This window comes from Cyrtonyx montezumae, unplaced genomic scaffold, assembly GCF_038088225.1.
Source record: "Cyrtonyx montezumae isolate F1298 unplaced genomic scaffold, pur_monq_1.0 scaffold_10, whole genome shotgun sequence".
Classification (NCBI taxonomy): Eukaryota; Metazoa; Chordata; class Aves; order Galliformes; family Odontophoridae; genus Cyrtonyx; species Cyrtonyx montezumae.
Window position 1 is genome coordinate 52,698,489 of NW_027071826.1, and position 27,768 is coordinate 52,726,256.

The following is a 27,768-nucleotide window of genomic DNA, read 5'->3' on the forward strand; positions in this document are numbered from 1 at the left end:
CAAATGAAGATCCCTCTTTGTCTGGCTTTCTCACGTTCCCTGTTTTCTCAACTGTGTGAACTGGCTTTTCCTTTTCATCCTCCCATAGTGAGCATTGTGAGATACTTTGTGTCAACAGGAGAACAGAAATGCTTAAAAAGTGGCTGACCACGTGCTTGAAGATCTTGCACATGCTAAGTAGGGAAGCAAAGAGGATCTCAGTATGTTGTTTTCAGTTCTTTATGGAAAACTTCAATGGGAACAGTATTTTTGCTTTGCAACTAAAATTGGGGCAAATTGTTGTTTCTTGCCCTCCCTTGGTTTTGCTTGTCAGAGAACAATACTGAAGACCAGTCCTGTGCAAGCATTTTAGAGCTATACATCGGGCATCAGAAAGCTATAAACAGTTATGCAGCAAGACAGCAGAGGCTGAAGATAGGAGAAGATGCCGCGTCCAGCAGAAATGTTTCTAGAACATTCTTTCTGAGGAAATTGTGTGTGTTATCAGAAGTACAGTACTGCTTTACGAGTGCCTGCAGCGTAGTGGTTTCTGGCAATCATTCCACTTGTGTAAGTGACCAGTGGCTTTCACACACTGCTATTCCTACCTCTTTCGTCTTTACATTTACTCCCTTAAAATATGCAGAAACAGGAGAACCATCTTAAATATTGTCCAGCGAGTAGGCTGGGTTTGTGTATCAAGTATAGATAAATCCAAACTATATTTCAAACCTGTACTTGTCATCTTCCAAAATAATGTTTTTCAGTTGAAAATTTGCTTGGATCCAGTTTTATTTGTTCAAGTTGAAGAGAATGAACGATGAGCAACTGTCTCTGGTGTCTTCTCCAGCCCATGAAAGAAATCAGTGGACAGGAAATGGTGATCTTAGTTTTGATGTAATGACTAAATGATTTCTTTGTGGCTACTGAAGTATGCATCTTAGAATCAAAGTCAGGCAGTAAGGACATCTGTGTAATTGTGATTTACTAAAACCAGCATGCAAACTGTTTGGCAAGACAATGGAAGGTGTTTTAAGATATGAGCTCTTCTGATGTATGAAAGAAAGATTGCTGAGGATTGAGGGCCTCTTGGAATACTGAATACTTGGACAAATCCACCTATTTAGACATCTGCATTCCAGAGGCCACTCACTATGGATTCCTTTCAGCAGAGCACTGGTGAGCTATCGACAGCCACACTCATGTAGTGTCTGTAGGCCAGGAGGACCAAAAAGACAGTTGATCTGATGAACATCTTACAGATAAGAATGGCTAAGTCACATTCTGTTCTGCTAGCCAAAGTGATTCTATTAGACCAAGGTCTTCTGGTTGGTGGGGAGAAACTGTTTGAATGTACAAATAGGTGAATTTTGTACCAGATCTCACTGCTGGCCTTGTTTGTACAGGTAAGGATTGCCCAATGGTCTGTCCCAGGTCTGTAAGCTTCTGGTGCTCCATCCTGCTTAATTGCCTGGAGCTCACATGTGTGAAAGCTTGGGAAGCCTTAAGCTATGAAACCACCAGTTGTGTTTTACTGGTTACATTTTTGCTTAACTGCTTTTAGCTTAGGGAACCTACGAACAAATCTCTTACCCTCTTAAGCAAATTGTAGGTTTGCATGAGTTACACTTCTAGGCAAAGATGCAAATAAAAGTATAAATAAGTTTGAATGAGGAGCTGCTGTGCAGAGTGGAAAGGTGGAAGTACCGGAGCCAGAATGTTGCCCCACAGCATCGTGGGGACAAAATGGGTATAGTTGTCTCTTTTCAGGTGGCACCCCTACAGGTGAGGCAGCAGCCTGTGAAATTACATTCTAAATTACACTGCAGGTGAACACTGCACACAGAGCAAAATGTTTTGGTGTAAGGTAATAAATGACTTGATTCAGTACCACTGATAGTTTTTGCAGTTTGCAAGAGTGCTCTGCGGAACTGGAGGTGAGAGGGGGGGAAGCAACAGCTATGGCAGAGTGGGAAAAGGACTGTGTGAATTTAATTGTATTGCTGGTTAGAAGATGCATCTTCTGGGCGTTGCAAAGAACAGGCATTTCAGGGAGGACAAAATAAGTGAAGAGTTTATCTGCAAAGTCCAACTAGCAATCCGTGTTAACTTATTCATCAGATATGTCCTTAAAAGCATCTGGAAAGAATATCTATGAACCAAATGCATCGTATTTTTAGCAGTGCAAGAATAAAGGGAGGGATGTGTGGTTCCAGTCTGTACTTTCAGCTTGCTGGAAGCACGAAATCATCTGATGCAGTAGGAGCTCCTGGCATTTTCAGGATAGGATATTAAAAAGCAGAGTGGATATTGAAAAACAAATCGGGTGCTGCTGAGCGACGGCAGTCATTCAGAGAACCTGTGACTTCTCAGTGTGATTCATTTCCACCTGTCTCTGTGAGCACTGTCCAGTCTGTCACGGGGTACCACTAGGTTGTGAATGTCAAGAAGCAGAGATACATTCCTTCTGTGTTTCAGTGATTTCCTAGGTAGCAATAATTTTAATGCTGCTTGCAGTTCTCAATAGGAAAGGATTTTCTTGTTGCGAGTTATTACTGTAAAATAATACTTAGAGCTTTTCACTTGGGATTTAAGGCGAATCTGGTGTTTTGGAACTCAGATAATTGGTGTAGGTGGATATTTATTGTCTACTAATTTATTAGATGTTAAGGTATGTGTAGTGTGGGGATGCTTATCTGATGAGTTTTGAAGTAGCAATGCTATTGAGAAATTCTCTAGGTGCTGGTTCTTAGTAGGGAGCGTGGATGTGTAAAGCTATTAAATTGTGCTGGTAAGTCTGTCTGTATACTTGTTTAATATGCTACATAAGAACTGTAATGACTTTTAAATTCTTTCCCTTGTGTACAAACAGGGTTATTTCCTTCTCTTTGAGTCTATGCTGGATTCTGTCATCTATGCAAAGGACAAGTACCTGGCAGAGGGAGGCTCAGGTTGGTGTGCATAATTCTTTTAATAAATTTAGCTCTGAGGGAAAACTAAATTAACTCAGAGACTTGGAATAAGCTATGCATGAATGAGAAAGTTGCCAGTCTAAATGAAAAATGTTTCCATTAGCACGAGCTTCGAGGCATTCATTTACTGTGTGGATAGGAGAAGAGCATTAGATGGGGTATCAAGGTCTCAGATGCTAATGGTGTTTTTAAGAATAGAAGGGGTTATTTATTCTTAAGCCCAACCTATGTTTTTCCTCCCTACTTCTTTCCACACATACCCCTGCAGATGAGGAAGAAAAAACCACAATTGCAAATAAATAAACTTCATTTTAAGGGTATGTTTTATGTTTTAAGACATTATTTTCCTTAATTGAAGGATTAAAGCTGCTACACGTAAATGAGGAATGCTGTATTTTTTTCCTCAGATCCTCTGCTTTGAAGAATAAGTGTTGCCTATCTGGGCAAATACAGACATATGAAAGTCTTCTAATCAGATTAATTACATAGGGTTTAAAACTATTAAATAGGGTTTAAAACATTTCAAAAGCTGAATAGCAGCAATCAGAAAAGCTTGCATTTGGTTTCCTTTCTCTAAATATCACTTCCCGCAAAACTACAGAGGAAGAGGAGTTTTATTCTTTAAGATGTCGTAGTGCTGTTCAAGTAAGGTACATCTGAGATGAAGAATTCATAATGATGAATTAGAGGAAAAGTGGATAGAAGTGCTTTCTTAGGACAAAGGAAGTTGTCTGGAGAAGACATAATTGCTAGCATAAGAAACCATATGCATTAACTACTGGAATTCCTTTGTTTCTGTTCAAAATGTTTATCCTGTGCCAGTAGGAATATACTTTTTTTGGTTGGAGAGGTGGGGAAATATCCTTTAAGTAGATTAGCAATGTCTGAATGCCTGTAAATATTCATTTTGCATGTGATGCAATCTTGTGCTCTGCGTATGCTTTATTCCCTTCAGTGGATTCCTTTGTCTGTATTGTATTTCACATTGACCTTTTCAATTGTAATCATCAGTCTGGTTTTTATTCCCCCTATTGTGCTAACCATGCACATAGTTAGTTTCGCTACACTGCCTTAATGATTGGATTAATGACTATGTAACAGTGCTCACTGCAGTGCTTTGCTTTGATTGCAGTGAGCTTTTGTATGCTACAGAGCGCCGAAGAAAAGAAGCATTTTTATGCAGTTGTTCAACATTTGGTTGAGATTACTGTTCATGTGTTAAAATAGGAGCCACTTGAACAGCTTGACACAGAAGCAAGATCTGGAGCGGGTTGTTATGTGCTCTGTATAGGTATATGCTAATCATTTCACATCACAGTGTAATTATTAAGTTTGATGGCATCTAAGATGGCATGGAGTCATTTTATGCTTAGCTGGTACTTCCACAGACTTCTGAATAGAGACAGAAATTGACCTCTGTGGAAACTGCAATAGCATCTTGTTCTCTAGGATCATTCTATATTGTCCACATATTTGTCCAGTGGCTTGAGCTTCACCAATTGGACTTTGAGGGAGAAGGTGTGGTGGTTTTGCAGTACACTTAACCTTTGTGCTCTCAGAATGATTTTGTGTTCTTAGTTTCTTGACTTGTTTCTTAGTTGACTTTGCTAGGTGTGCTATATTCCATTACCAGATTGGCTCTGCCAGGTTTTAGACAGAACACAGTTACTGATTTGCCAGCTTGCATAGCAGGTAAATGGCTGTGCCCAGGGTGTGTGCCAGAATTGCTTAGTGTGGATGTACAGCAGCAGCAGTGTGGACACATCCACATTCAAACGAGCTGCAAGTGAAAGGTCAACCTGAGCTTAACATCTTAACAGAGAAACTCCTGAGTTCTGCCATAAAGGTTAATTCTGTCTGAATCCTCTTAGTGTTGTTGAACCCAAAGTGCTTATTTATAGGGGCTGTTTTTAGCTGAGAAAAGCCATAGGAGCAGCTGTGATTTGACCGAAGTGATTGAGGCAGGAAGAGAATCCAAATTCCCAGATATGTGTTCAGTCAGTCATATCGTGGTTACTTTAATTTAGCCTACTGGCATACTGAGGAGGATTATGCCAATCTGTCTAGGGTAATGTGTACAGTATAGCTTTATTTGGGATCATAAAATTCTTGCTGCCTGCGACCCATCTGTTCTTTGAAGCTGTTATTTGCTTGAGTGTGTATTTTAACACGTGCTCGAGTGCTGTGCACATCAGTTAGGAGTGACATAGGTAAGGAAGGCAGAGTTCAAAAAGTAATACTGTTCTCTCATTCACGTTGGAAAGGTGGTGTATTCACTTGGAATTATTTCTGCATAGCCAGGGGAATACTGTCTTACCCTTCAGTGTCCTGGAGTTTGTGAGGCATTGCTGAGGGATAAAGGATTTCCCATTGTGTACTGTTCACCACGTGAGCTGCTGCTAGTGACAGATGACTTTGAGGCACTGAGTCGAGAAGGACACAGATGTCAAAGCAATGAATCTGAGAGCGTTGTGGAGCATGTGCTTTTGTCCAGTCAGCATTTTGGTCATTTCATCTGAGAGAAGGAATAATTATTGAATCATAGCCTTCATTAGAAAAAAAAAAAAAAGACAAGTCTGTCAGTAGTGCACAGGAAGGTGTTAGGAAGCTGCAGAAAAAGCAGAGGGCTTTTGGAGGATCAGGGCTAACGTTTGGGATGCAGGTTGAAGCAGGTGCTTTTAAACCTTGACAGAACTCCACTGCTTTTGCCTGATTTAGGCTGATACTTGGATAACGTGCCTTCGTTTCCAGTCAAACTTGAATACAGTGTATGCTTCTGGATGTGACTGGCTTTGCAAATTGAGCAGTGAATGTATCACTGTAACCCTTTTGCCCGTGTGTTGTTTATGGAGCTCAGATTTATTTTTCTGTAGTTGGGAACAGGCTTACTCTGCTGTTTTTTCTTCTGTTGGTGGAATAAACAAGAACTGTAAATTAGGCTTGGGCAGTAGTTCTGCTTGTTTTGAAGCACTTTGTGTGATCAAGCGAGTTCCACTGCTGATTGAAGGATTTGCTGTGTGGATGAAGAGATTTTATCAAATCTAATCATGGTTCCACTGAAATATTTCACACTCGAAAGGCTTAGTAAACCTTTTCCCTTAACTGAATATGCCAGAAATGTGAGCTAGTCTAAGGAAGAAATGTTAGAGTGGTTTTCACTTTTCGCTGTCATTTTTGTATGTGGTTTCTCTACGTTTCTGTATTTCCTGGTTTCTTTTGAGAAGTTGTCTTTAGAGATTATTAGGTTAAACACACTCTTGCTGGATGATTCCAGTTTACTGTTTCTACCCTCAGTATTTTACAAAGCAAAAAACTACAGCCTTTCTGACCAGTGCTTTCCCTGTGCTCATTTGGATAAGCTACAATTTCAAGCAGAGCTGAAGACGAAATTAATTTTACAGTTCACTAGATTTTGGGGAGGAAAAGAGAAACTTCGCTTTAGTTTTATTAACACTGTCACGTTGATGTATCAGTAAAAAGTAAAATCAAGTGCTTAATAGGAAGCTTCTTGCTCTAAAGCTGGATTTAAAAAAAAATAGCTTGTGTGACTTGAAAACCTTTAAAGCTCTAATGGAAAATGGGAATTTTCTTTGTGGAAAGAAGCCTAACTTACTACAAGCTTTAAAACAAGCTCCTTTTAGTATTTGGTAACAGTGTAGACAACCATATTTATAGCAGCTGTTCTGTCTGTCTTTTCCAATCAGGAGTGGATAAGGAATTGATTAGCTTTCCTGTAGGAAGCTCTTAGAAAGGCAAATGTCAGCTTTCCACTACTATGTGGATAAACTGTGAATAGATGGCTGTTCTGAAAACATTCTTGCAAGATGTGATGATAATGCACGAATCATAGGTATCAACCTAGAATTGTGGGAAAGGATTGATGAGAATAGAATGTCGTTTGGGTTCCCATCCTGGGGTTTGGATGCAGGCAGAAGTTTCTCATACTTTTGGGTACCTGGAAATCATTTTCAGATTGTAAAGCATATATCAGCTAAACACAGTAGGAAACAGGAACCAAAGACCCGAATGAGAATATTTGCTCTTCTCAGAAAATAAGGTCTTTTCTTGTTACTGCAGGTTCCTCACTTGAATTATCCTTCGGGTATCTATCTGGATATTATTAGATATGCTTCAGGGCAGGCTCTGTATAAAAGCTTGAAAAGGATGTTCCAGAAGATTTTCACCAAATGTGAAAATTAACAGTCATGGAAAGTGGGGTTCAACTAAAAGAGATCTTCTCGTGAGCAGTAAATACTTTTACCAGAACTGAATCGTCTGTCTTTTTAATCGTTAATCACTTAGAAAGAAAGGAATTATGCATGCCTAAAGATAAAATTTAACTCATTTGTTTGTTGTTACAGTTTATCCTGACGTTTGCACCATTAGTCTAGTAGCTGTAGGAGATATGAATAGACGCACAGAGAAGCTGCTTTTCTGGGAAGATGTGTATGGCTTTGATATGTCTTGCATGAAGAAAGCTGTAATTCCAGAAGCTGTTGTGGAGGTGTTGGATCCAAGCACACTTATATCTGAAAGCAGCATCATTAAGGTACCGTACCAGACCCTTCTTAATATCACTAGTCAGACTAGAAGTTTCATTTTATTGTTTGTGGGGAAGAAAACAGAAATACAACCATGCGTTGTCATATCCAAGATAGTATAATGCTATAAGATTCTTGATGTTAAGACTGTAAGACTCACATTTATTGCTTTCTTGCTGAGTTTAAACAAGATCATAAAATGGTCGTGTAGGACAGAACCATCTAAATGACATTTTTTTCTATCAAAACCAAAATGTACCGGCATTTCAGTAAGTTAAAAGTTGCAATGCTCAAGTGGAAACTATTTAAAAGCAAACAGTAAAAAGCCCCAGATTTGTATTCTCCTTTTCTTCCCTCTTCACCGTAGTTACTGCATGGAGTTACAGGATGGCTCCTTAGCTGTGTTTGTGAATGGTTAGCTGGCTTTGAACATCTTGAATTGCAGCACTGTTCACTGTCACCTATGGCTTTCTTCAGCGAAAGGAGCAGTGCTGAGACAGATAACCCCCCTAACATGAGTAACTAATTTGACCTTCTTCTGCATCTCTATGTTTATTTATTGTTTTTAACTTCAGGATTCTTTCTTTGCACATGTTAGCTGTTAAGAAAGCTTGGATTTTGTTAACTGAGCTTGTTTTTACCAAACTACCTTTGCAGTCTGGATGCGTGTTATTTTTAATGTATGTGTAATACTGAGCAGTGGCCAGCACAGTTGCATAGGCTTAGCAAACTTTCTCATTGTGCAGCATTTAACCTAACAGTTCTGCTTAATGACTTTGTGCTTACTTACCTCAGTAACATTGTGGTTTTTAAAATAGACTAAAGTCAATATATGAGCATGTTTGCTGTAATTCCTGTACAGAATAGTAAAATTAATGAGTTGAGCAACAGTGGCATTATAGGTAAATTGCTTTTAATCAATAGCCATTGCACAAAACAAATAGATTGTATTTTTGAGGGAAAGTTTAAAAATGTTCCAATTCATCATGTGATTATTACAGACAGTATCTTCATGTGCTTGCTCATACTAGCGAGATCTTGTTTTGTATAGTTCATCATGTAGTTTTCAGGAAGGAAAATGTTCCCTAAAGAAAGACAAAGTAACACAAATTAAAACTGACTAATAGTGTATGAAATGCTTCATGTCAGCAAGATATGACATTCTTGGATAAAGCGTTTTAGTTGATTATGTAAACTAACGAACTTCTTACAATGAGGGATTTTTTTATTAACTAAAAACTGACATTTTTTTAACTAATAATGTATGATAGATATTTGATATATATTTAAAATGAGAAAAAAATGAGGACTTGGAAATGCAGGTTGCAATTGGATCTGACAATATCATCGTTACCTTGGGTGCTGTTGTTTTGTGAATATTTGGAAGCAGGGATGCTGTTCTCTGCCTCCTGTGCTCCTTCTCCTCTATCACACCTGCTTCATATCCTGATGCTCCCATGCTAGTGCTGTTGTTTTGCAGGACCTTCACAGACTGCAGGAAGGAGCCAATGGGAGTTCTGTGCAGTTCACCAAAGGACCATGCAAAGTCCTGCAGTGGGGAGGAGTGACCCCTACAGCAGTACAGACTGGGACTTACTGGCTGGAAATGAGCTTTGTAGAAAAACAGTTGTGTGTCTTGATCCCAAGCTGGTCAGCACCACACCCTCTTGCAGCAAAGGCAGCCAGACAGCCTTGCAGTCTGCACTAGAAGGCTGCTGGCAGCAAGTTGAGGGGAGGGAAGCCTACTCTTCTCTTCAGTCCTAGGGAGCTCACTGGTGAAGCACCAGCCCCAGTCCCAGCTCCTCAGCATGCAGGCACACTGGGTGTACTTGAGGAAGTCTAATGATGGGCTACCAAGAGGATGAAGTTGGCTGGAGCTGAGTCTGTCACAGAGGGATGCAATTCCATGTAAATATAAGGGAATTATTTATTTGTTTTTACTGAGAGGACAATTGAATGTTGGCCCAAATAGCCCAGGTGCTGCTCAGGATACCCATGTGTGCACTGAGCTAGAGTATCTAGTGCCAAACTATCACTCCACTTGTCTCTTGAATTTGACGTTTTTGGAGAAGGGATCTTTAGATGCTTGGACAGCATGCATGTATGATAGGTCGCATTTAAGTTTTTTCCCATTTTTAAAGAGCTGTGTTAATGTTACCCACAGAGGTCACCTTTATATGGGAAGTAGTTGAACAACCTGTAAAGATCATCCAAAGAGGTGTCTCAGTTTCCATAAAGCACTGTTACTGACAGAATTGTTTTATTCCTTTCAACAGCATATCGACTGTAATACTGCATCTACTCCTGATTTAGAATTCTCATCAGAGTTCACCCTAACAATTAGAACCAACACGAAGTGTACAGTAAGACAGTTTTAATTTTTTTCATATATGGAACTGTTAACATGCTGTCTGAAATTAAGCTTCACTTTTCACCGTTCCTTCCCTTGAACCTTTAATTTCTGCATTAGAGAGGTGTGATGTGAGCCTGCTTCTTAAAAGGAGTTGAAACTCCTATAGTATGATGATATAGTACAGTACGAAGAAGAGAAGTATAATGGGTCTTAGCATTGTTCTTGCTGTTTTCTAAGCCATTCATTTACTGAAACAAGTTTTCTGTTCAGATTGTTACCATTATACTGAAGAATTATGTGGTCACTCTTCACTGAAGAGCTTTTCTGAGTTTAATAAAAATAGTAAAAATAAAATAGATAAACTACGTACATTGAACTACTTAAGTTCATTTTTTGAGTTCTTTTCTTGTCCATTCAGTATCTGTTAATGAGTGTTTCTGTTTTCTCATTATTTTTTTTTATTATTTGGAAGCATCCCATATTTCCTTCTGGAAGTGCACTTGCAGGTTTTGTTTCGTGTTCTCTGTTCCATTTTTGAAATGAAGGAAAATATTTAGATATGTTTATTCAACAAATTTTTTGCATGCATCTGAGTGACTTTACATCTGAAGACACTGCGAATGTGCTTAAAACAAATTAGGTATTCCAACCATAATTCCAACTGGTTCACAGTCTGAACCAGCGAATGAGCATCTGAGTGACCTGAGTGGAGGAGCCCAGGTCCATGGGTCCTCCCCCTCTCTCCCTCTCCGTGGTGCTTCCGGAAGCACAGATACGCTCAGAGCCTGCGCGGGTTGCCCCCCTCCCCGGCTCCCATCCTTCCGGCGCGCCTGTGTTCAAAGGAGAGGCGGCTGGTTCCTTCTCTAAACGTTCGCCGGGAGGGGTGAGTTCATTCCCCTTATCTCTGATATCTCTTTCTGTAGCGCCTCTACCTCAAATAAAGGCTCTGTCACCGCCTTTGCTTGCTTTACAAACATCTTTCTTCCAAGAGCTAGGATAGAGTGAAGTTGACTGGGAATTTCTTGGGGAACCTGACCAGCAACAAGAAAGAGTAGAAGTTTTGGCACTGAAGTGACTCTAATTCTCTTTGTTTCTGAGATTGGGTCTTGTTACGAAGGAGTGGTTATAAGGGTGCAGAGTTTTACTGATTCTTCTACCGTCCTCCCTGTCCTGTAAGACTAAAATAGACTCCAATTACTTCGTTTTATATTGTACATTTGGAATTAATTGGGTTAATTTACTTAACTTGGCCACTTCTTGAATATGTGGTCAGCAAACGGAAATTGACCCAAATCTTTGGTCTTTAATGCTTGGATACAGTGAAATAGTTTATTTCTTAAAAAATCATTTTCCCTAGCTGTAGACGTTCACAAAAACTTACACTTTTGTTCTTCTGACAGATGTATTGCTAACGTGTAAAGCAGATACATGTGTACCTGCATTTTGCCACTTCTGGGGAGCAGGTGAGGGAGTAGGTGGAAGAATGGCATGCTTGAAGTTTTGCACTGAATGCAGGTTCTAAAAAATGATCAGAACTCTGTAAAGTATTCTGCACTTCATCATTTAAGTTTATTGACGCTTAGAGAGAAATTTCCACTCTTTCTATGATGAATTGTACAAGTTTAGTTGGGGGCTGACAGTTCATCCATCATATCAGGCTGCCTAACCTTGCAGCAAATGAACAATAAAAGTCCATTATTTATCTTGAGAATTTTGGGGGAGATGCTTTAGGATTGCAATTTGTCCTTTGAAAATAACATTTGATGTTTTTCTTGTTTGCATCTGCTTTTTATTTCTTTACAGAAAGAGAAAGCTGTTTATAATTCCCCACATCCTAGCTTTTTTAACTCGACTGGGCTGGGGTTTCTTTGTTTTTTTTTTCTTTCCATTTTTTAAATACAGATGTTTAAAGCATTTTAACCCTTGTTTACAGAACAAATTTCACGAAAATACTTGGTTAATTTGTCATCATACAGCAGAGAAATACACCAAGCAGACGTGTGAAAACACATTTGATTGTCCTTTGATTGTCCCAGTGCTGCTATCAGCAACAGTGCAGAATTCAGACGGGCTTTACTGTGTAGACTTGGACTCCTACTTTAGCTTGTCTTTAAAAACCAAATGCATGAAAAGGTTAGGTGCACTGGTATGCATTAATGTTTTGGGAATCCTCCAGCTACTAGTTTGCACTGTCATCTGGGCTATGGGGACTGAGTTTTCATGTTGCACTGTTCCAAGGTATACTACAGTGGGTGCGCAATATTATTCTATAGAAGAGTCTACACATTATTCTATAGATATGTATCAGCAGCATGGAAAGCATTGTTGCTTTTGCTAAAATTGTTTTTGCAGAAGCGTACACCAATGAGAGGTAATTTAGCAAGCATACAGGACAAGGAATTGTAGCCTCACTCAGTTGCAGCTTGAAACATAATGCTAGTCATTGAAGAAGTGAACTTTTAGCTGGCAGTCTGCTGCTTCTTTCCCTCAACCTGTTTCCATTTCTGCAGTAACAGATAGTAAGTAGTAAAAAATTGACATGAATCAAACTAATAAGTCTTTTTACCAACTAATTAGCACATTTACTTTCATTATGTCTTGAAACGCCCTAAGGACCATAAGGAGAGACTGCCATTCTAATTTCAGTGGTAAGGTGTAAGATCTCTGAACTCTAACCTTAGTTTCTTCTAAGGTTTTTTTCCCTATTAGTATGGGGAAAGAGTGGAAATTTCTCTCTAAGTGTCAATAAACCTAAATGATGAAATGCAAAACACTTTATAGAGTACCATATTTTCTTTTTTTCCTCCTACGGTTTGCCATTTAATGCTATCTTCTTAGTAGTGGTGTCCTAGAGGTAGTAAGATTTCAAAGACTGAAGATAATCAAAGCATGAATCGGTTGCTTGGAGTCATTGTATTTGATAGACTCAAAGCACTTTTAAGTGCGTGTTGGCTTTATTTCAGTCTCACAAAGATTATGGCCAAAAATAAATTTAATTAGCCTGCAAAAGTGTATTTTCGTGCTAAAGAATTAGCGTTTGTCACTGCTGATTTTAATGAGACATCTGGCTAACATCAGTTAGTAGACGCCACTAGGAAAATACTGCATGAATTGTATTCTGAGTTGATCACTGTGTGTGCTTTTGAGATAAAATATAATGGTGATTACCCTCAGTGTAGAAATCAATTTACAAACTTACTCTTTTGTTTGTGAGTGTCTCCCCTATGAGTCCATCATAGTTGATCTTTCCTAGCTGAATAATGATATCCCTTGGGAGGAAAATGGCAGTGTCTCTTCATTGCTCCCGGGAGATGTTGTCAAAGAGCAGGCGATGTGTAAAAGAAGTGGGAGGGAGGAAGGGGGTGAAAGAAGGGTAATGAACCACGGGACGTGACTGATGTGTTAAAACCTTCAGGAGAAAAAGGAAATTTAGCTGCTTTGAAAACTGTTTTGAGTTAGATATGTTTACATTTAGGTCTGTGTTAGACAGTTGAGTCCCATTATGTCTTGAACTTGGGAGCCAGAGATGGGCATTAGCATCTACCTCATAAGCAAGGGAAGAAGTTTTTTAGTTGAGAGTTGGAAGGCTGGTTTTGGGTACTGCTGCAAAACACACCTTGAATGTCTGATGCCTATTTCAAGAGAGGACTACGAGATCCTGTTCCAAAGCAGGATTTGGCCTTGTGATCTGTTCAGTTATTGTTAATCTCTTCAGTGAGGTCCAGATTTGTGTGCTTTTTAAAACAACCAAAAAATATTTTTAATAGTGGTTTTATTATTTTTACTGTGATAAAAAGGCAGCAACTCTGCCGCGTGGATTACGAATGTTCCATCTCCATGCTTGAATAAACTCCATCAAAAGCACATTATCTCCCACTTCTGTGGCCAGCTGTCTAATTGTATTTGTTGTAGCCACTCACTGTTGGAACATGATACTAGTGAAGAGCAAGAATGATAAATTACTCACTGTAGGTGATAGCGATGATGATAATTTTTAATTTCCTTGTTCCTAAGTGAATTGGTAAGGTTGCCATTGAGTTCCCATAAGGAGTCAAGTGATCTCATTTGTTTTATCCTGTTAAAAAGCTGCACAAAGCAGACAGCCGTTATGGAAAAAACCTACTGTTCAGATATATCTGAATTAAAATTTGGTCTCGTCTTCCCATTACAGCTGAGGGCTGTAAACTGAGGAGTATAAGTGAAGAATATGGACTAATATTCACCTATTACAGCTTTTAAAGCTTTTATGATTTTAATATATTTTGTACATCTTACATGAATAAAGGAAAAATAAAGCTCAGGATAAATCATCTGTGAGGGGAGAAAATCTGTTGAAGAAATGAGTCACACTGAGTGGAAGTGCTTCGTTTACAGTTCTTATACTTGCATGAACACCTTGGAATCCCTCGGTGATGGATGAAGCCCTTAAGTTATTCTGAGAATTCTTTGTCAAAATCTGGATTGGATGAAACTGAGGACAGGTTTCTGGTTACTGTAATAATTTCAGGAACACTTTTTAAAAATGGAGTAAACTTCTGCCAGCCTTTGCCATCTCAGGAATGCAAATCTGTTCCTAATTTTTTTCTTAAGCTCTATAGTTAACCTTCTTAGTTCCCTGGCTAATTGTGGAGAATTTGTTCTGAGCTTGAGGTTTTTGTCCTCATGGCTCTGCTGTCTTTGTGGCAATATATTTGAAAACAGGAAGAATAACATTTCTTCATATTAATATTTAGCATCCTTTGAGGCTAGAACATGTGTAAGGGTAGAGTTTCAGTTACTTACTACCAGTTTAAAAGTCATCATTTTTATTGCATGATATTCAAGAGACTGGTCTAAGTGTCACCTGATGTTTAGAGGGGCATTATTATCTTGTTCCATTTTGTTAACTTGACTGCTGATCTTTTTTTAAATTGAAATTTTAAAAATATTTTTGCACTTTTCATTAAAATCTCACCAGCCCTTTATTTCATTTTAATATGCCCTTGTCAGAGAGATTACTGTCTGTGCCACTTTTACGTGATTTTTTTCCTTGCCTTTTTGCTACTTAGCTCCATGTGCTTAAATTTTACTACAAAAAGGGAGGACTTACTCTTCCTTCAATCTGTAGGCACTGAACATTGCTTTCTTTGTAGTAAGTGCATATTTAATAGAGGCTTATGATTAACTGTTGTAGCTACTGCAATTTATGGTAATGATTTAAAGTAAAATCACCTGAAAGTGTTTTGAACTTTGTATTTTGAATTATTTCAGTGAAATGCACTTAAATGCAGAATGTATTTATTGTGCATTTCAGTAGCAGAGTGCCAACCTCTACTAATAAATAATATAAATTAAAATGTGAGAGAAGATATGTTAGTGCCTAAAAAGATGGTCATCAAAATCACAGTTAGTTTTGCATTAGTGGCTATTTTGACTTGGTGGTCTCTGCTCTGGCTACCAGGTTATTGAGGTACTTATCAGAAGCATGAAGTGAATTTGGAAGTGAATTTCCAGGACTTTGACTTTGCTGTGAGGAACAAATTGAGAGGAAAATGGGAGAAAATAGATCAAGTAGTATTTTAAATACAGTGTCGTTGTTTATGAAAATGCAGTAAGGGGAAATGTTTCTCTATAAGCAAAGACAAAAGGTGTTTTGATAAAGCCTGCTTTAGAAGTTAATACTTTTATTAGTAGTAATGTAATTTTATGGACAAATGAGTGCAGGTTTGAGAAGATGCCATTAGTGATGATAATTCATTTTGAGCTATTTTCCGTCATAGATCAGTGACTTATTTAATAAAAATAATGAAAGTGCCATCATACGGTTTCATATAATGGATTTGTATTCTTGTTCTCAGTTTGTTCTCTGAAGTGATTTTTTTTTTTTCTCCAGACGATTTTGATAGAGTTACTAATTCTAAGACCAATGATAACAAACATTGGTTTGTAACACATATACAAGTTCTAATCCATGGAAAATAAACCAAGAAACGAAATGTTACTTTGAGTCTGGCTCAGTAGTTGCAGGAAAATTCAAGATGGAAGCTGTTAAGCATTTGAGAAAAGAATATTATCTATTTTGCTACTTATCAAACCTACATACTCAAATGCTCTGCGTACTCCTTTTTTTGGTATGAGGCCAAGTGATTTCCGTGAAGTGCAAAATTAAATTATTCTGCAAGTTGGATATTAAAGTTGGTTTCACAGTGTTAAACACACACTTTCTAGATCAATGGCTTTGTATTCCCAACCAAAGCCTTATGTAAAAACTGCCTAAGAAATTTATAACGCTTGAAAGCTAAGTTTTAAGATAAATTTTAGTATGTATGTTACTACGACAAATGTGCTTAAATTTTTCTCACACAAACTTAAAATGTTTAAGACATTCAGAACAATTAAGTTTCAGAATCTCAAAGAAACCAAAAGGTTTGCTGCTTGTTGGCATCCAGAGAGTTGTTACTTGTTAAAAGCATACTCATGAAATTTCTGAATTATAGTATCTGCTCTTCAAGTTCTTCTTTTAATGTGATTGGGATTCTCTCTGTATATTTAAGCATACAGTTACTATTTAACTGTGCAGGACTGGGATCTCTGTCATGCCTGTTGACATAAAATGACAATGAGGTCATTGGTGTTTATTTTTGTTTAGTTTCTTCCTGGAGGCAGTGCCTTAAAATGGAAGGATATGGAAGAATCCCTGGAGCTGTTTGCTAGAACATATCTCTAGAAACTCAAGGAATTAGTTTTGGTAGAATATTGATCTGTTTGGGTTTTTTTTCTTTTTTCCTGGCTCAACAATTTTTCAGTTTCAATATTGAAGGAAACTGATCCATTTTAGAATGCTGCAAAACAAACTAAGTGAATCAATGTAGAAAACTAGTGCAGAATCCCTGAAACTCTGTACATGGTAGTTTTTGTAATGTCTAATCATACCGCTTGATTTTGGTAGTCAAAGTCAGTATTCCGGGTTTTTTAGTTTGGGAGCACATTAATAATGCAAGGAATTTAGCTGTTATTTGTCCTGATTTTTTACAGAAGGTGTACAGAGTCCTCTGTCCCTGAGCACAGGAGACAGGCAGGTTGCAAGGGAATGGTTTCTTTGCTTATGACTGAACTCTCCTTTCAGACTGAACGCCCTAAAAATGTTTTTCTGGGGATATTTTTGTAGAGTAGCATGTCAGATGTGACTTCTTACTGCCAAGTGCCTAGCTGTTTGCATCCACCCTAGCTGTGATACGTCAGCTTGGAGGGAGTTGGAGGCAGTGTTTTTGCTTTCTGTTCAAAAAATTAACTTGATAGTATCATTTCCTCTGTAAACCAGTTTGTTTGTTTGTTTTTCCCTTCAGTTCTTAATGTATTTTTGTTATGTCAGCCTTCATCTTCTTTTATCCAGTAATTACCTCCTAAGTTTTATTTGCAAGCATCCCAACAGTGTTGATATAATGATCAAGAGGTATTTTTATGGCTTAGATGTCTGACCAGTATCCAAAAAAGATTCTGCATCAGTAAAAGCAGTCTTGATGAGTCAATAAAACTTCATCAAAACTTCTCAATCTTCGCTGAAAAAGGCATATTAGAGACATGGATATAATTCAACTGAGAATGAGATTCTCAGCGTTGGATGAGTGATAGCACCTTTTCCTTAAGGGATGGAAGAGTCAAGTCACCAGTTCCAGTGTCTGGTAGTCATTTGTCATGAAGGTCTCATAGCATCTCCTTGGTTCATTTTTGAGCTGTCCAAACTTCTCCAGAGTGACATTAGTTGAAAAGGTGAGGCAGGTGATTTAACATAAATGTTTTTTTGCTTTAAGATATATTTGCCACCATGTTGTCTGTTCTGCATTTAGACTAGAAAGAAAAAAATACAAGAATGTGTTAGCTATCATTCAGATTAGCCATCCATATTTTTAATATGTTTATGATAGGTTTTCTTTGACTGTTATTCCTTATCTCATTCATGTTTTCTTTACTACAGGCAATTGCAGGTTATTTCGATATATTTTTTGAGAAGAACTGTCACAACAAGGTATGTGGTGGTATGTGTTGTAAAAATAACTTCAACAGAAAATCCTTTTTGTACTCTTTCTACATCAAAGTGTTTGGCTGCAAGTCTGTTTTGCTGTAGCAAAAACTCATATGCATGTGTGTTTGGTAATTGATTGATGTAGTCTGATATTAAAAATGTTGTTCTCTAATCAAACTCTTGAACTCTTCCAATGCAGGTCTTGTTTTCAACTGGTCCCCTGTGTACCAAAACACACTGGAAGCAAACAGTTTTTCTTCTGGAGAAACCAATTCCTGTAGAAGCAGGTATATTTAAATTCAGTCCATGTGCAGCAGCGGTTGTGCTACACTGGTATTGTCATTAAATGTAAATCTAAAGCATTTCAAGAATTATGGAAGCATTGAAAAGGATTAGTAATAGTCTTTCAGCTACTCCCTATGTTCATTTTTTTTTCTTAAGCAAAGCAGTGGGCCATATCTATATATTCCACAAAATTAATGGCAAATGTGTACATAAATGGGCATATGTCCAGTACTTTCTGAGTACCATACAGTGCTTTTAATGAGAAATCTTACTTGTGTTTCAAGTGATTTTTTTCTCTGACACAGGAAAAATTTATGACCAGAGCACTGCTGTTAATGTTCTCTTAATTTTAATGTTAGTTGAGTTCATATGTATCAGTGATTGCATAGAATTTCTTGTACCACTCATAAACTTTGCTGTTCTTGTTTACATTAATCATGAGTACGTGGATGAGTCCTGTACCTGGAGCTGTGACATTATTCTTTAAGTAGAAAATGTTTTTAGAGAACTCACAGGCAAGAGTATGATCCATTGAAATATGGAGGATGTCATTTGGATATGCTGAGCGTTGTATTTATAAACTTTTGAAAGTAACTTTCTATGCAAGTAGTCAAATATTCTTTGCTTTATAAGCACAACTGTGTTCATGACCATCAAAGAATAGTTATGCAGCAGAGAAACATGCATCAGAACAGTATTACTCATGTTGAAGGCCATGTTTTCTTACAGGCTGTCAGGGGAGAGAGGAACTGGCAGTGGGGTAAACTCATGGTGATACACAGCCTCAAACTGAAGTTTATAAACAGACCAGACATATTGAGGGAGAACTATGCAGAAACTTACGTGGATTCTGCAAAATTAACTGAAGTCAAGAGGCTTAGGAATGATTTGGAAGAGTACTGGTAGCTTGTTACCATCAGAGCTTTTTACCGGGTGCTCCATTCCTAAAGGCACAGTGATCTGTGTTACATGGCAAGTCATTTTTGTCATGCTTGGATTTATGTTCTTAAATAATTTACCTTTGGATATTCTTAAATCCTTTTGCTACTTGAGATGTACAAGTACTTGGGTGCTTTTGTACTTGGCTTGTGTTCTGTTCAGCTTCTCTTTCTAGAAGAGGATGGATAAGGTCTCTGTGCTGCAATTCATTACATTTCAGTGTCATAGAGTGTGAAGGGAATTTTTTAAAAGTGCAATGACATTTGTTGGAATATGCTCATAAATTAATATTACATAGATCATTTGACATTTACAAAACTTCTGAAATGACTGGGAGGTGTGTCTGGTTCCAGAATTCTCATCTACTTGCCGTGACTTTCTCAAGACAACTGCAGAAATGAAGCATTGAACGCAACCTGGTTGACCTTCAAGATCACTTTTGTCATAACTTTTTCCTTTGTCTTTATTAGGTCGTATTTCTTTAAGTTATTCCAGTAACTAACCTTGCTACTGCCATGTTTCTCTTCTCTTTCTGCTTGCTTCCTTCTCTTTATTGCTAAAGCCCCCTTTCCCCTTTATTCATTCCTTCTAGTTTTATATCTTTAGAATTACCAGCTTTGCTTATGGAGCTGTCATTTTTAGTACAAGTTTCTGAGAGAAACTTGGACATAACCTCCTTCTCCTTTGTAATGCTGTTATTAATTTCTGTGGGAAATTTGTTGGTCATGGAGGATGCAAGTCCAGCAGGGCAGAGAATGTTCCCTTATACTTAGCAAAGAATGTTGCTTTATTTGGAAGATTTCTAAATAACTGTTGTCTTCTCCTTTAGCATTCCAAAAATGTTCTCTTCTTTTTGCAAGTCATGTTTACTTTAAGAGCCTACTTAAAAAATAGCCAAGTGTAGTCCTTTCTCAAGGAAGGCAGAAGGGGTAAACCAACACATGGAATATGCCAGGTGGTCTTAATCTCAAATTTTGTTCAATCTTTAAAGCTGTTTTAAAGACGGAGTTGCTTACTTAAATATTTGGTCTAAATACTGATTTACTTTGATGCAGTGGTGACGCTTGCAGTATTTTAATGGGCTATGAAAGAGAGATCTGTTGGTATAAGATACATGTTAAATGTTCTCCTGTTTGATAAATGTGTCTTTTAGGCATCGTGGTTTTGTTTTGTTGTTTTTTTCTTTTCCAGTAAAGAAAAATGGTTCCTTCAGATTTCCAAATCTGAACAAAACACTAAAGTTGACTTTAGTTCTGTCAAATGCTTTACAGCTTCTGGGGATAAGCCTGAAGTAGTTGTAAAACACTGTGCTTGGATTTGCCCTGCAAAATTGCCTGAGTTTACAGGTATCTGGAGCTGTTGGTGTTTATCAGAGAAATGCTGCTTCATGCCGAGGCACAATTCTTTTGTTCTGCAGTGTTAACCATCTTAATTTTTTTTTCAGTTCTTTGACACCAGGTTATTTGTTCTATAAGTAGATCTATTTTCTCAGCCTTAAAAACATCTGAATATTTTGGTATTGATCCTAATGGTAACAGAGTCAAGCCATTACAAGCCAAATGATGGGGCTTGTAATTAACCCTCCCTCCCCCCTCCCCTGCTATGCTGCTCCTGCTGCAGCCTGTGCTAGGTGTGCAGTGTTTGCATATCCTCTGAGAGGGGAATAAGAGGGGCTTAACCTAGATCCAAAGGCATGGAGACAGGAGAAAAAAAAATTAATTCTAATAAATCTGTTTTGCTGCTGAATTACAGCTTGATAAGTAAATATGATGAGTGTTTTGTGTATAGTTTTAATGGATAATTTCTGCTGATTTGATTTAGTTTAGGAGTGGGGGCAGTTTCTTTCTAGTCACGTATTCGAAGAGCTAGTTTTCCTCCTCTCATAGCAGCTTTGAAAGACTTGGAGCTGATGTATGATGAATTAAAAGAAAAAAAAAGCATCAGCTGATTGGATAGACTTTAACTGCTTAGCGTGCAGTTGAAATAAAGAAGCCACGTGATATTTTATTGCCAGAAAACTGTTTTTTTTTTCCTCAGACAGGAGTATTGTATTGTGGACTCCCTGCAGAGTACAAGGCTTCACTTAGCAGCTGTTTTAATAGCTTGAAGAAGTCTTTATTATCAAAATGGAAATTCAGATGGCACAGCGTCGTTCAGATGCCTTCTCTTACCAATGTTCCAAACGTGAATCTTGTCCTTTCATTGCTTGTTGAGATATTCCTACTACGTCTTAGAAGCAGAAAATGATGTACAGGATATCATTTTCATTTGGTTATCCCAAGCATTTACAAATAAAAACCATTTTTGTAAGCTTTTTATTTAAAGGGGCAACAGTGCATCCAGTAACAGTGCACTGAGTTAAAACCCATGTCTGTATGCAGGCTAATTCTATTAGCAGTAAAACAGCATATTGTCGGCATGTTGTGTTCTTGATATTGGCTTGCAGTGCAAATAAAGCCTTGATTTGTTTATCAGTGGAGCTAGAAGGGGCTAGCACAGCAAAATAGAAGGGCCTGCATGACCAAGCCCCTGTAAAATCTTTGATTGTCTTTAGCTCCCCAGTCTCTGTAACTGTTTAGCTGTTCGTACATTTACAAACTGCAATACATAAAAAGAAGCACGAAACCAACACTGGCACAGTTTGTCTGATGTTTAGATGTTATACTGAAATACTTCAATATTATGTATCCCAGTTGAGTAATTTGGTTCTTAATTGGCACTTCATTGTTTGTTTTGCCTGTCTCCGGTTTCAGTGTGGTGTCTTTAGAACAGTCGCTTGTTTACTTATGGGTAATATCTCCAGAAATGATGTTTGCTTTTGATATCTAGCAATTGTTAAAGCTTGCATCTTGAGACCAGCCTAGGTGTTCCATGTCTTACAATGTAACTCATGAAATCTGCTGCTTAAAATCATCCTGCTGACTTGTCAGAAGAGTCTGTAATGATGTATGTCAGGCACAAAGTGGACAGAATCTCTTCTCACGGAGTGATAATAGAAGTTCTGTATCTGTATGAGAAAAGTTGCACAGACTTCTTGTGTCACACTGTGTTTCCTTTTGCAGTGTGAGATTGCAAGGTGATGTAGTGAGCTGGGACTAGTTCTAGGTGAGGTTGGCTCCTACAGCTCCACTTTTTGGTGAACTATGTGCGTGGTGTTCACAGTTCTTTGTGGCAGAGTTTTTCTCGTGCCTGATCTACATTGGCAGTCTCTCCTCAGCCAGATGTGGGTGTGAGACATTAGGCGATCGTACTAGCATGTCTTAAATTACTCAGCAACTTCTTTAGAGCTGCCTAGTTTCTAAACTAAGCAGACCATGTGAGAAGGGTTTCACAGAGGGGATGAATAACACTGGAAGTCAGTGATTACTGCTCAGTTTAGAAACTGCTCATTGGAGGTGGAGTTGGTGATTCAGTGAGTGACCAAATGGGAAGGTGAGAGTTCATCTACAGCCATAGGTGCCTGTGAATGAATTGGATGAATGGGGAGATAAAGGACAAGTTATTGAGCTTAAGGGAAGTGCTCTTGGTTCTGCAACAGATGCTTTCTGCCTTTCGTTGTTCCTGTTTGTTTTCAAAAGATGGATGATATGTGGAAGCTGCTTTCTAGCCAGATCTTCCGAAGTAATACTTTTAAAACTTGCTTTTTTCAGTTATTTGCTTAGACCTTAGTGTTGCTTAATGTAGTGATTCCAGTCTGTTTAAATTAGAGTGGAAAACTTGATTGTGTTTAAAATACACGTCTTGTTTGAGACCTCATCTCTAAGAGAGGTGTCAGAGCTCACTGATCTGCAACTGTTAATGCATATATGGCTACCACTTACAAGCCTGTGGTTATTGCTCTGTAGGGGATCATCACAGCCTTAGAGCAGGGATTTCTAGAGATATTTCTCAATGGCAATTGGGTTGATAAGGTGTCTTTAGCACAAGTCTACTGCAGAACTCATGCTTTAACAGGGGGTCAGAATCAAGAATGCTTTGAGAACTACTGTGTTCATACTTGCCTCACCATTAAGCTCTTCCACAGGAAGAAAAGAAAGAAGCCTTGAAAGATGTTGATTGCTGCCTGCCTTCATGAACTCATTCCATCTTCTCTGTAATCAAAAAGTGAGAGGATACCAAGCTTTATTAAGAGACAGGGAGGATCTTCACATTGCAAGCTCATTGCTTGTGGATTGTTTAAGCTTTATGTAGGTATTGTGGATATGAATGCAGAGGATTGCATGAAATCTGGTTGCTTGGCCTAAGTAATGGTAGAGAATCTTGCACTGAGAAGTAGCTTACCTCACAGAATTGCTGTATAGGTGGTTTTGTTCCACAGACATGATTAAAAGTCAAGATTGTTTATGATTTCACTGGTGATGGAAGTCAGAACCAGAATAAACGATTAGCAGTGTTATGAGTTAGTGTGTGTACAGAGTGTTCTGTGGAGCATGTAATGAGATGTGTTACTTGGTAGTGGGTCAGTACAAAAGTAGGGATGCATTTGTTTTTTCTGTTCTTGTGCTAGCAAGCTTGTACGGCAGCTCTGCTGAATTCTTTTATTTCTTTTTGGACAAATCTCAGGACTTAGCAAAGGCTAATAAAAATGCTGGGAGGGGATCATAATGCATTCAGCTTTGTCCTAATCACACTGCAGTGGCACTGTGTAGTTTACTTGCATTCAGCTAAGCATGATAAGAGCAAGGTAATGCAGCTGAGTCCCACGGACAGCTTCCTCCAGGCAGCCTGTAGGAGGGCACAGTGGTGAAAATACATCAGTCATCTTATATCTGTGTGACATTGATTAATTGTTCAGAACTACCTTTCCGTTACTTGGTTGCACTGCTGCTGCTTGGTTCAGCCCTCAGAAAGGATGGTTTAGAAAGGCAAATTTAGTGTGGTTACTCCATAAAAGATGGCTGAGAAAAATGTTTTGTTTCAGGAATTGCTGTATAAACAGAATCTGAGAGTTCTGTCCTGTGAAGCAGGTTTTAGTTTTGGAAATTATACTTAGACGTTTACTTCATCTGTTGTATTGCTTTGTATTAAAATGTTTTATGTGATAGGACTGCAGTGTGGGATGATTTAAGTCATAGAACTGTAGTTCTGCTTGTAGGGATTCTTTACTTCATTCTGTACAGTTTCAAAAACATTCAATATCAGAGAATGCTAACGTGGAGTGATTCATTTTGCAGTGCATTAATTGAAATGTTTTTGTGTTCAAACTAGGTTAGACTTTCCCACTGAAGAGCTACTAATGCATTTTTTCTCTGACTTGCCCTTCTACCTGGCAGATCTGTCTGTGCAAACTATGAAACCATTTTTGCAATTCTTTTTGCAGCTTGTTAGCAGGTCACAAACGAGCTTTTAAAGTCACGTTAAGAAAGTAACCATAAGTGTGGTGGGTGTGAGGCACAGAAGTGAATGGAGCGAGGCATAAGAGTAGCAGAGAATTTAATGCTGTAGACCTTGAGCATTTCTTCTGTCCTGTATTGAGTGCAGTCATAAGCTTAAATGCAGCTCTTGAGTTTTACAGATCACAGTGTGAAATGTGAAATGTCTGAGTGGATTTCCTACATGCTTGCTAACATAACTGAAATTACATTCCTTGTTAAGCACCAAAAATAAATCAGGATTAGTTTTTACTAATATCCAGAAGCAGCAATCTTCACAAAAGTATTGTGAAATGGAGGTATCTGCTTGGTAAGCAGCAACTTCTCATGCAGCTTAAACATACTTAATGCACCTGTCCTGTTAGTGTACCTGATTCAGTAATGCAAGCATGTTAATTGAATTATTTGTTTTTACTCTTGCAGGACAGGCCTTGAGAGGAAAGATAACAGTCTGCAAAAACAGAAAAGATCCCCGGTCCCTCTTTATAACCCTCAAGGTCAAGGACATAAAGCAGACCTACAGTCTTCAGTAAAAGTTCTATGTGTACAGCTATGGAAAATGTCTGATTTTACTGTTAGATTGAACTGTTGGTATCTGTTTCTGAAAGCCAAAAACAGTAAACTCCTGGAACTTTTCATACTCTTGTGTGCACGTACATACAAAGTGTACCTAGAACTGAGAGAGAGAGAGAGATTGAGTATAACTGGGATGCTCTTGCACTTGCATGTGGCAACTAATGACAAAATGAGATTCTGCTGTGTTTCACATAATGTGGGGAAAAGAAGAAGTTGGGTTTGAGTTAGATGAGACAGCTGAGGGGGAAAAACCAGTTTAAAGTCTTTCTGTGAAGAAAAGTAAGTACAATCTCTGAGTATTACTTTATTCTCCAGCTGGCAACATTCATGTTACAGAATAAGAAAAATCTTTGTGCTTTTTTCTTTTTTTTTAAATAGGGGAAAAAGAAGTTAAATGATGTAAAATCCCAATGGGAATAAATTTGGAATTATTGGAATCTTGAAAATTATTTGGAATTATTGGAATCTGGAAAATCCCAATGGGAATAAATTTGGAATTCCAACTGCAGGCTTGCAGCAACAAAGTTTTTATTTTTATTACAACTCTGTAATTAAAAAGTTTTATGGCATTTCAGTTTCATTAATCGAAATAAATGATGCGATTGTGTTTTTTAATGTGGTTGCCCATTTCCTGTTTATCCCCTTTAATTGGATATTCTTTTATCTGTCCATTGATGGCTCATTTATCTGTGACTAAGGTTTTTTTTCTGTATTAGCCTACTGGAACATGGGTGTGTGGAATTGTATACAGTAGCAGCTTTAGGAAAAATGCTAAAAACAAATAGTAGCAGTTGCTGCAACAGTACATTCAGTTTGGCTGGTTACAGAGACTGAATGTGAAGTCAAAGATTGATGTGTGTGTCATGATGTTTAAACACACTTGGTTCAAACTTTAATGTAGCTTAAGCTGTTAATGTGCTTGTATTGTACATCTATATTGATACTGAATGTTGATTCAAAAACCATTTCAAGAAGCAGGGTGACTGCTAGTCATCCTAGTCATCTCTGAACTGCTGTTAAAAAGTGCTTGTTTTATTTTTATTTTATTTTTTCTGTTTCTTAGTCCTTAAAGTTCTTCACCTTGGACTCTGCTCCACACAGTTTGAGTAATTAGATACTGTAGTATGGGGAATTTTTTTTCTTTTTGCCTGTAACTAAGGATTAGTAGAATGTTATCAGCAATTGTGCCAATTTGGCAAGAGAGTAGAAGGTGGTCTTACAAAAGCTGAAATTCTTTTGCAATGCAGCTCTTTTTTTCACACAGTGAAATGTGCTTTGGGAGGAAACCACAACTATTACAGTGCTGCCACACTGTTAATTGTAAACAGACTTGTAGATTTCTGAGTCATCTTAATGCTGTTTTGATCTCTCTTGGGGAAACACACAGCTTACTCATTTGCATCCAAATCATTTTGTTTGCTTGGGAGGACTGCGGACTTTTTCCTGTGTGAAAACTGATGAATTACTGTTAAGCCTTTAAATGTCCTCACTTAGATGTTCAAGATCTCAGTTTGTGTATGCAGTGTAATGGGGGTGTTCAGTATGTTCACTTAGTCTGGTTAATTAATTTTAATGGCCTAAATAAGGGCTTGACCACAAAGGATTTAAACCCATATTGACACCGTGGTTATTGTGTTCATCTAGTAATGAATGCATTACTTCCACTGATGTTTAGATCTCTGTTTTATGAGATGAGATGGCACACAACGGACAAATTGTTTGTACTTTCAGAGTTTTGTTTTCAAGATAGGCTTTTCTGTAAAAATAAATGAGACAATTGAATAGAAAATAAAGATGGATGGTTTACTTCACAGTAGTATTTGACAAGTGTGAACACACAACAGTGATATAGTTGATACATAGGTTTCTGTGACCTGACAGCATTTTTCTAGCTTGGTAGCATATATTCCTTTCAAATATAAGTTGTTTATCTTTGTTAAAATGTTTATCTTTCTTGAAATGAAACTCACGCTGTTCAATTATGCATAAAAGTTGACCTTGCAGAGGAAATTTTAGCAGTTAGCTTTGAACTGATGGAGTTTGTGACATATTTACTGCTTAACACTGATAACTGTGAGGGGTAGAAGGTGCTGATTTTGTCCTTTGCTGCAAGGCACTGTAGAAATGCAATGTATTGATAGACTACATGAAACTGTTGTAGGGTGGGTGTTCACAGCACTGTGGCCATCAAGCTGGAAGTATCTGCATGTGCATTAGTTTGTCTGATACATGATTGACTGTGAGAGTTTCACGTACTTTAACTGCATTTTGAGATACTGGACTCCAACTTTATGAGGTTCCTTCCAACTTTAATTTTTCGGTGAGTCTCCAGATGTTATAGAAATGTAGATTGTGTTTGTATAAATGTTGAGATAGAGGGCAAGAAAGAAAAGGCATGGAAATGGAGAGCAGTATGAAGGCCTCTGAAGAGCTGGCGGTCTTTGGTAGCAGGTGAGCATAAGTGAAAAAGTGGTTGAAAACTTTTAAAAGGAAAGAGAAAATGCTAGCTGTGATTTAAAAATAAATAAAAGAATAAAAAGCATCAAGATGAGATTTGGTCCTTAAGTCTTCCAGGAGCAGAGTGGGAGATGAACCAAAGAGGAGTTAGAGTGATGATACAGGGTGACCGGCGCGTGTCTAGATAGCCAGCAGAAGCAGATAAAGCTGGATGCAAATCACTTGGAATGCAGAGATGGAAGACTTAAGTGGTAATAAGTGTTAAGAATTAGGGCGCTATTTAGTATTTAGA

General features: G+C 38.0%; 1 protein-coding gene across 3 annotated transcripts in view; it reads left to right on the plus strand.

The window, feature by feature from the left end:
- PRMT3 (protein arginine methyltransferase 3) overlaps window positions 1-25,128 on the plus strand; it is a 42,484-nt gene extending 17,356 nt beyond the window's left edge. For 2 of the 3 annotated variants that reach the window (XM_065755405.1, XM_065755406.1), the window contains exons 10-15: window positions 2,852-2,930; window positions 7,313-7,500; window positions 9,769-9,855; window positions 17,800-17,850; window positions 18,047-18,134; window positions 24,867-25,128. In XM_065755405.1, coding sequence (XP_065611477.1) covers window positions 2,852-2,930; window positions 7,313-7,500; window positions 9,769-9,855; window positions 17,800-17,850; window positions 18,047-18,134; window positions 24,867-24,976 — 603 coding nt within the window. In that variant the 3' untranslated portion in view covers window positions 24,977-25,128. The remainder of the gene's footprint in view (window positions 1-2,851; window positions 2,931-7,312; window positions 7,501-9,768; window positions 9,856-17,799; window positions 17,851-18,046; window positions 18,135-24,866) is intronic. The other variant, XM_065755407.1, reaches the window with a different exon arrangement.
- Window positions 25,129-27,768: the final 2,640 nt, after the last annotated feature.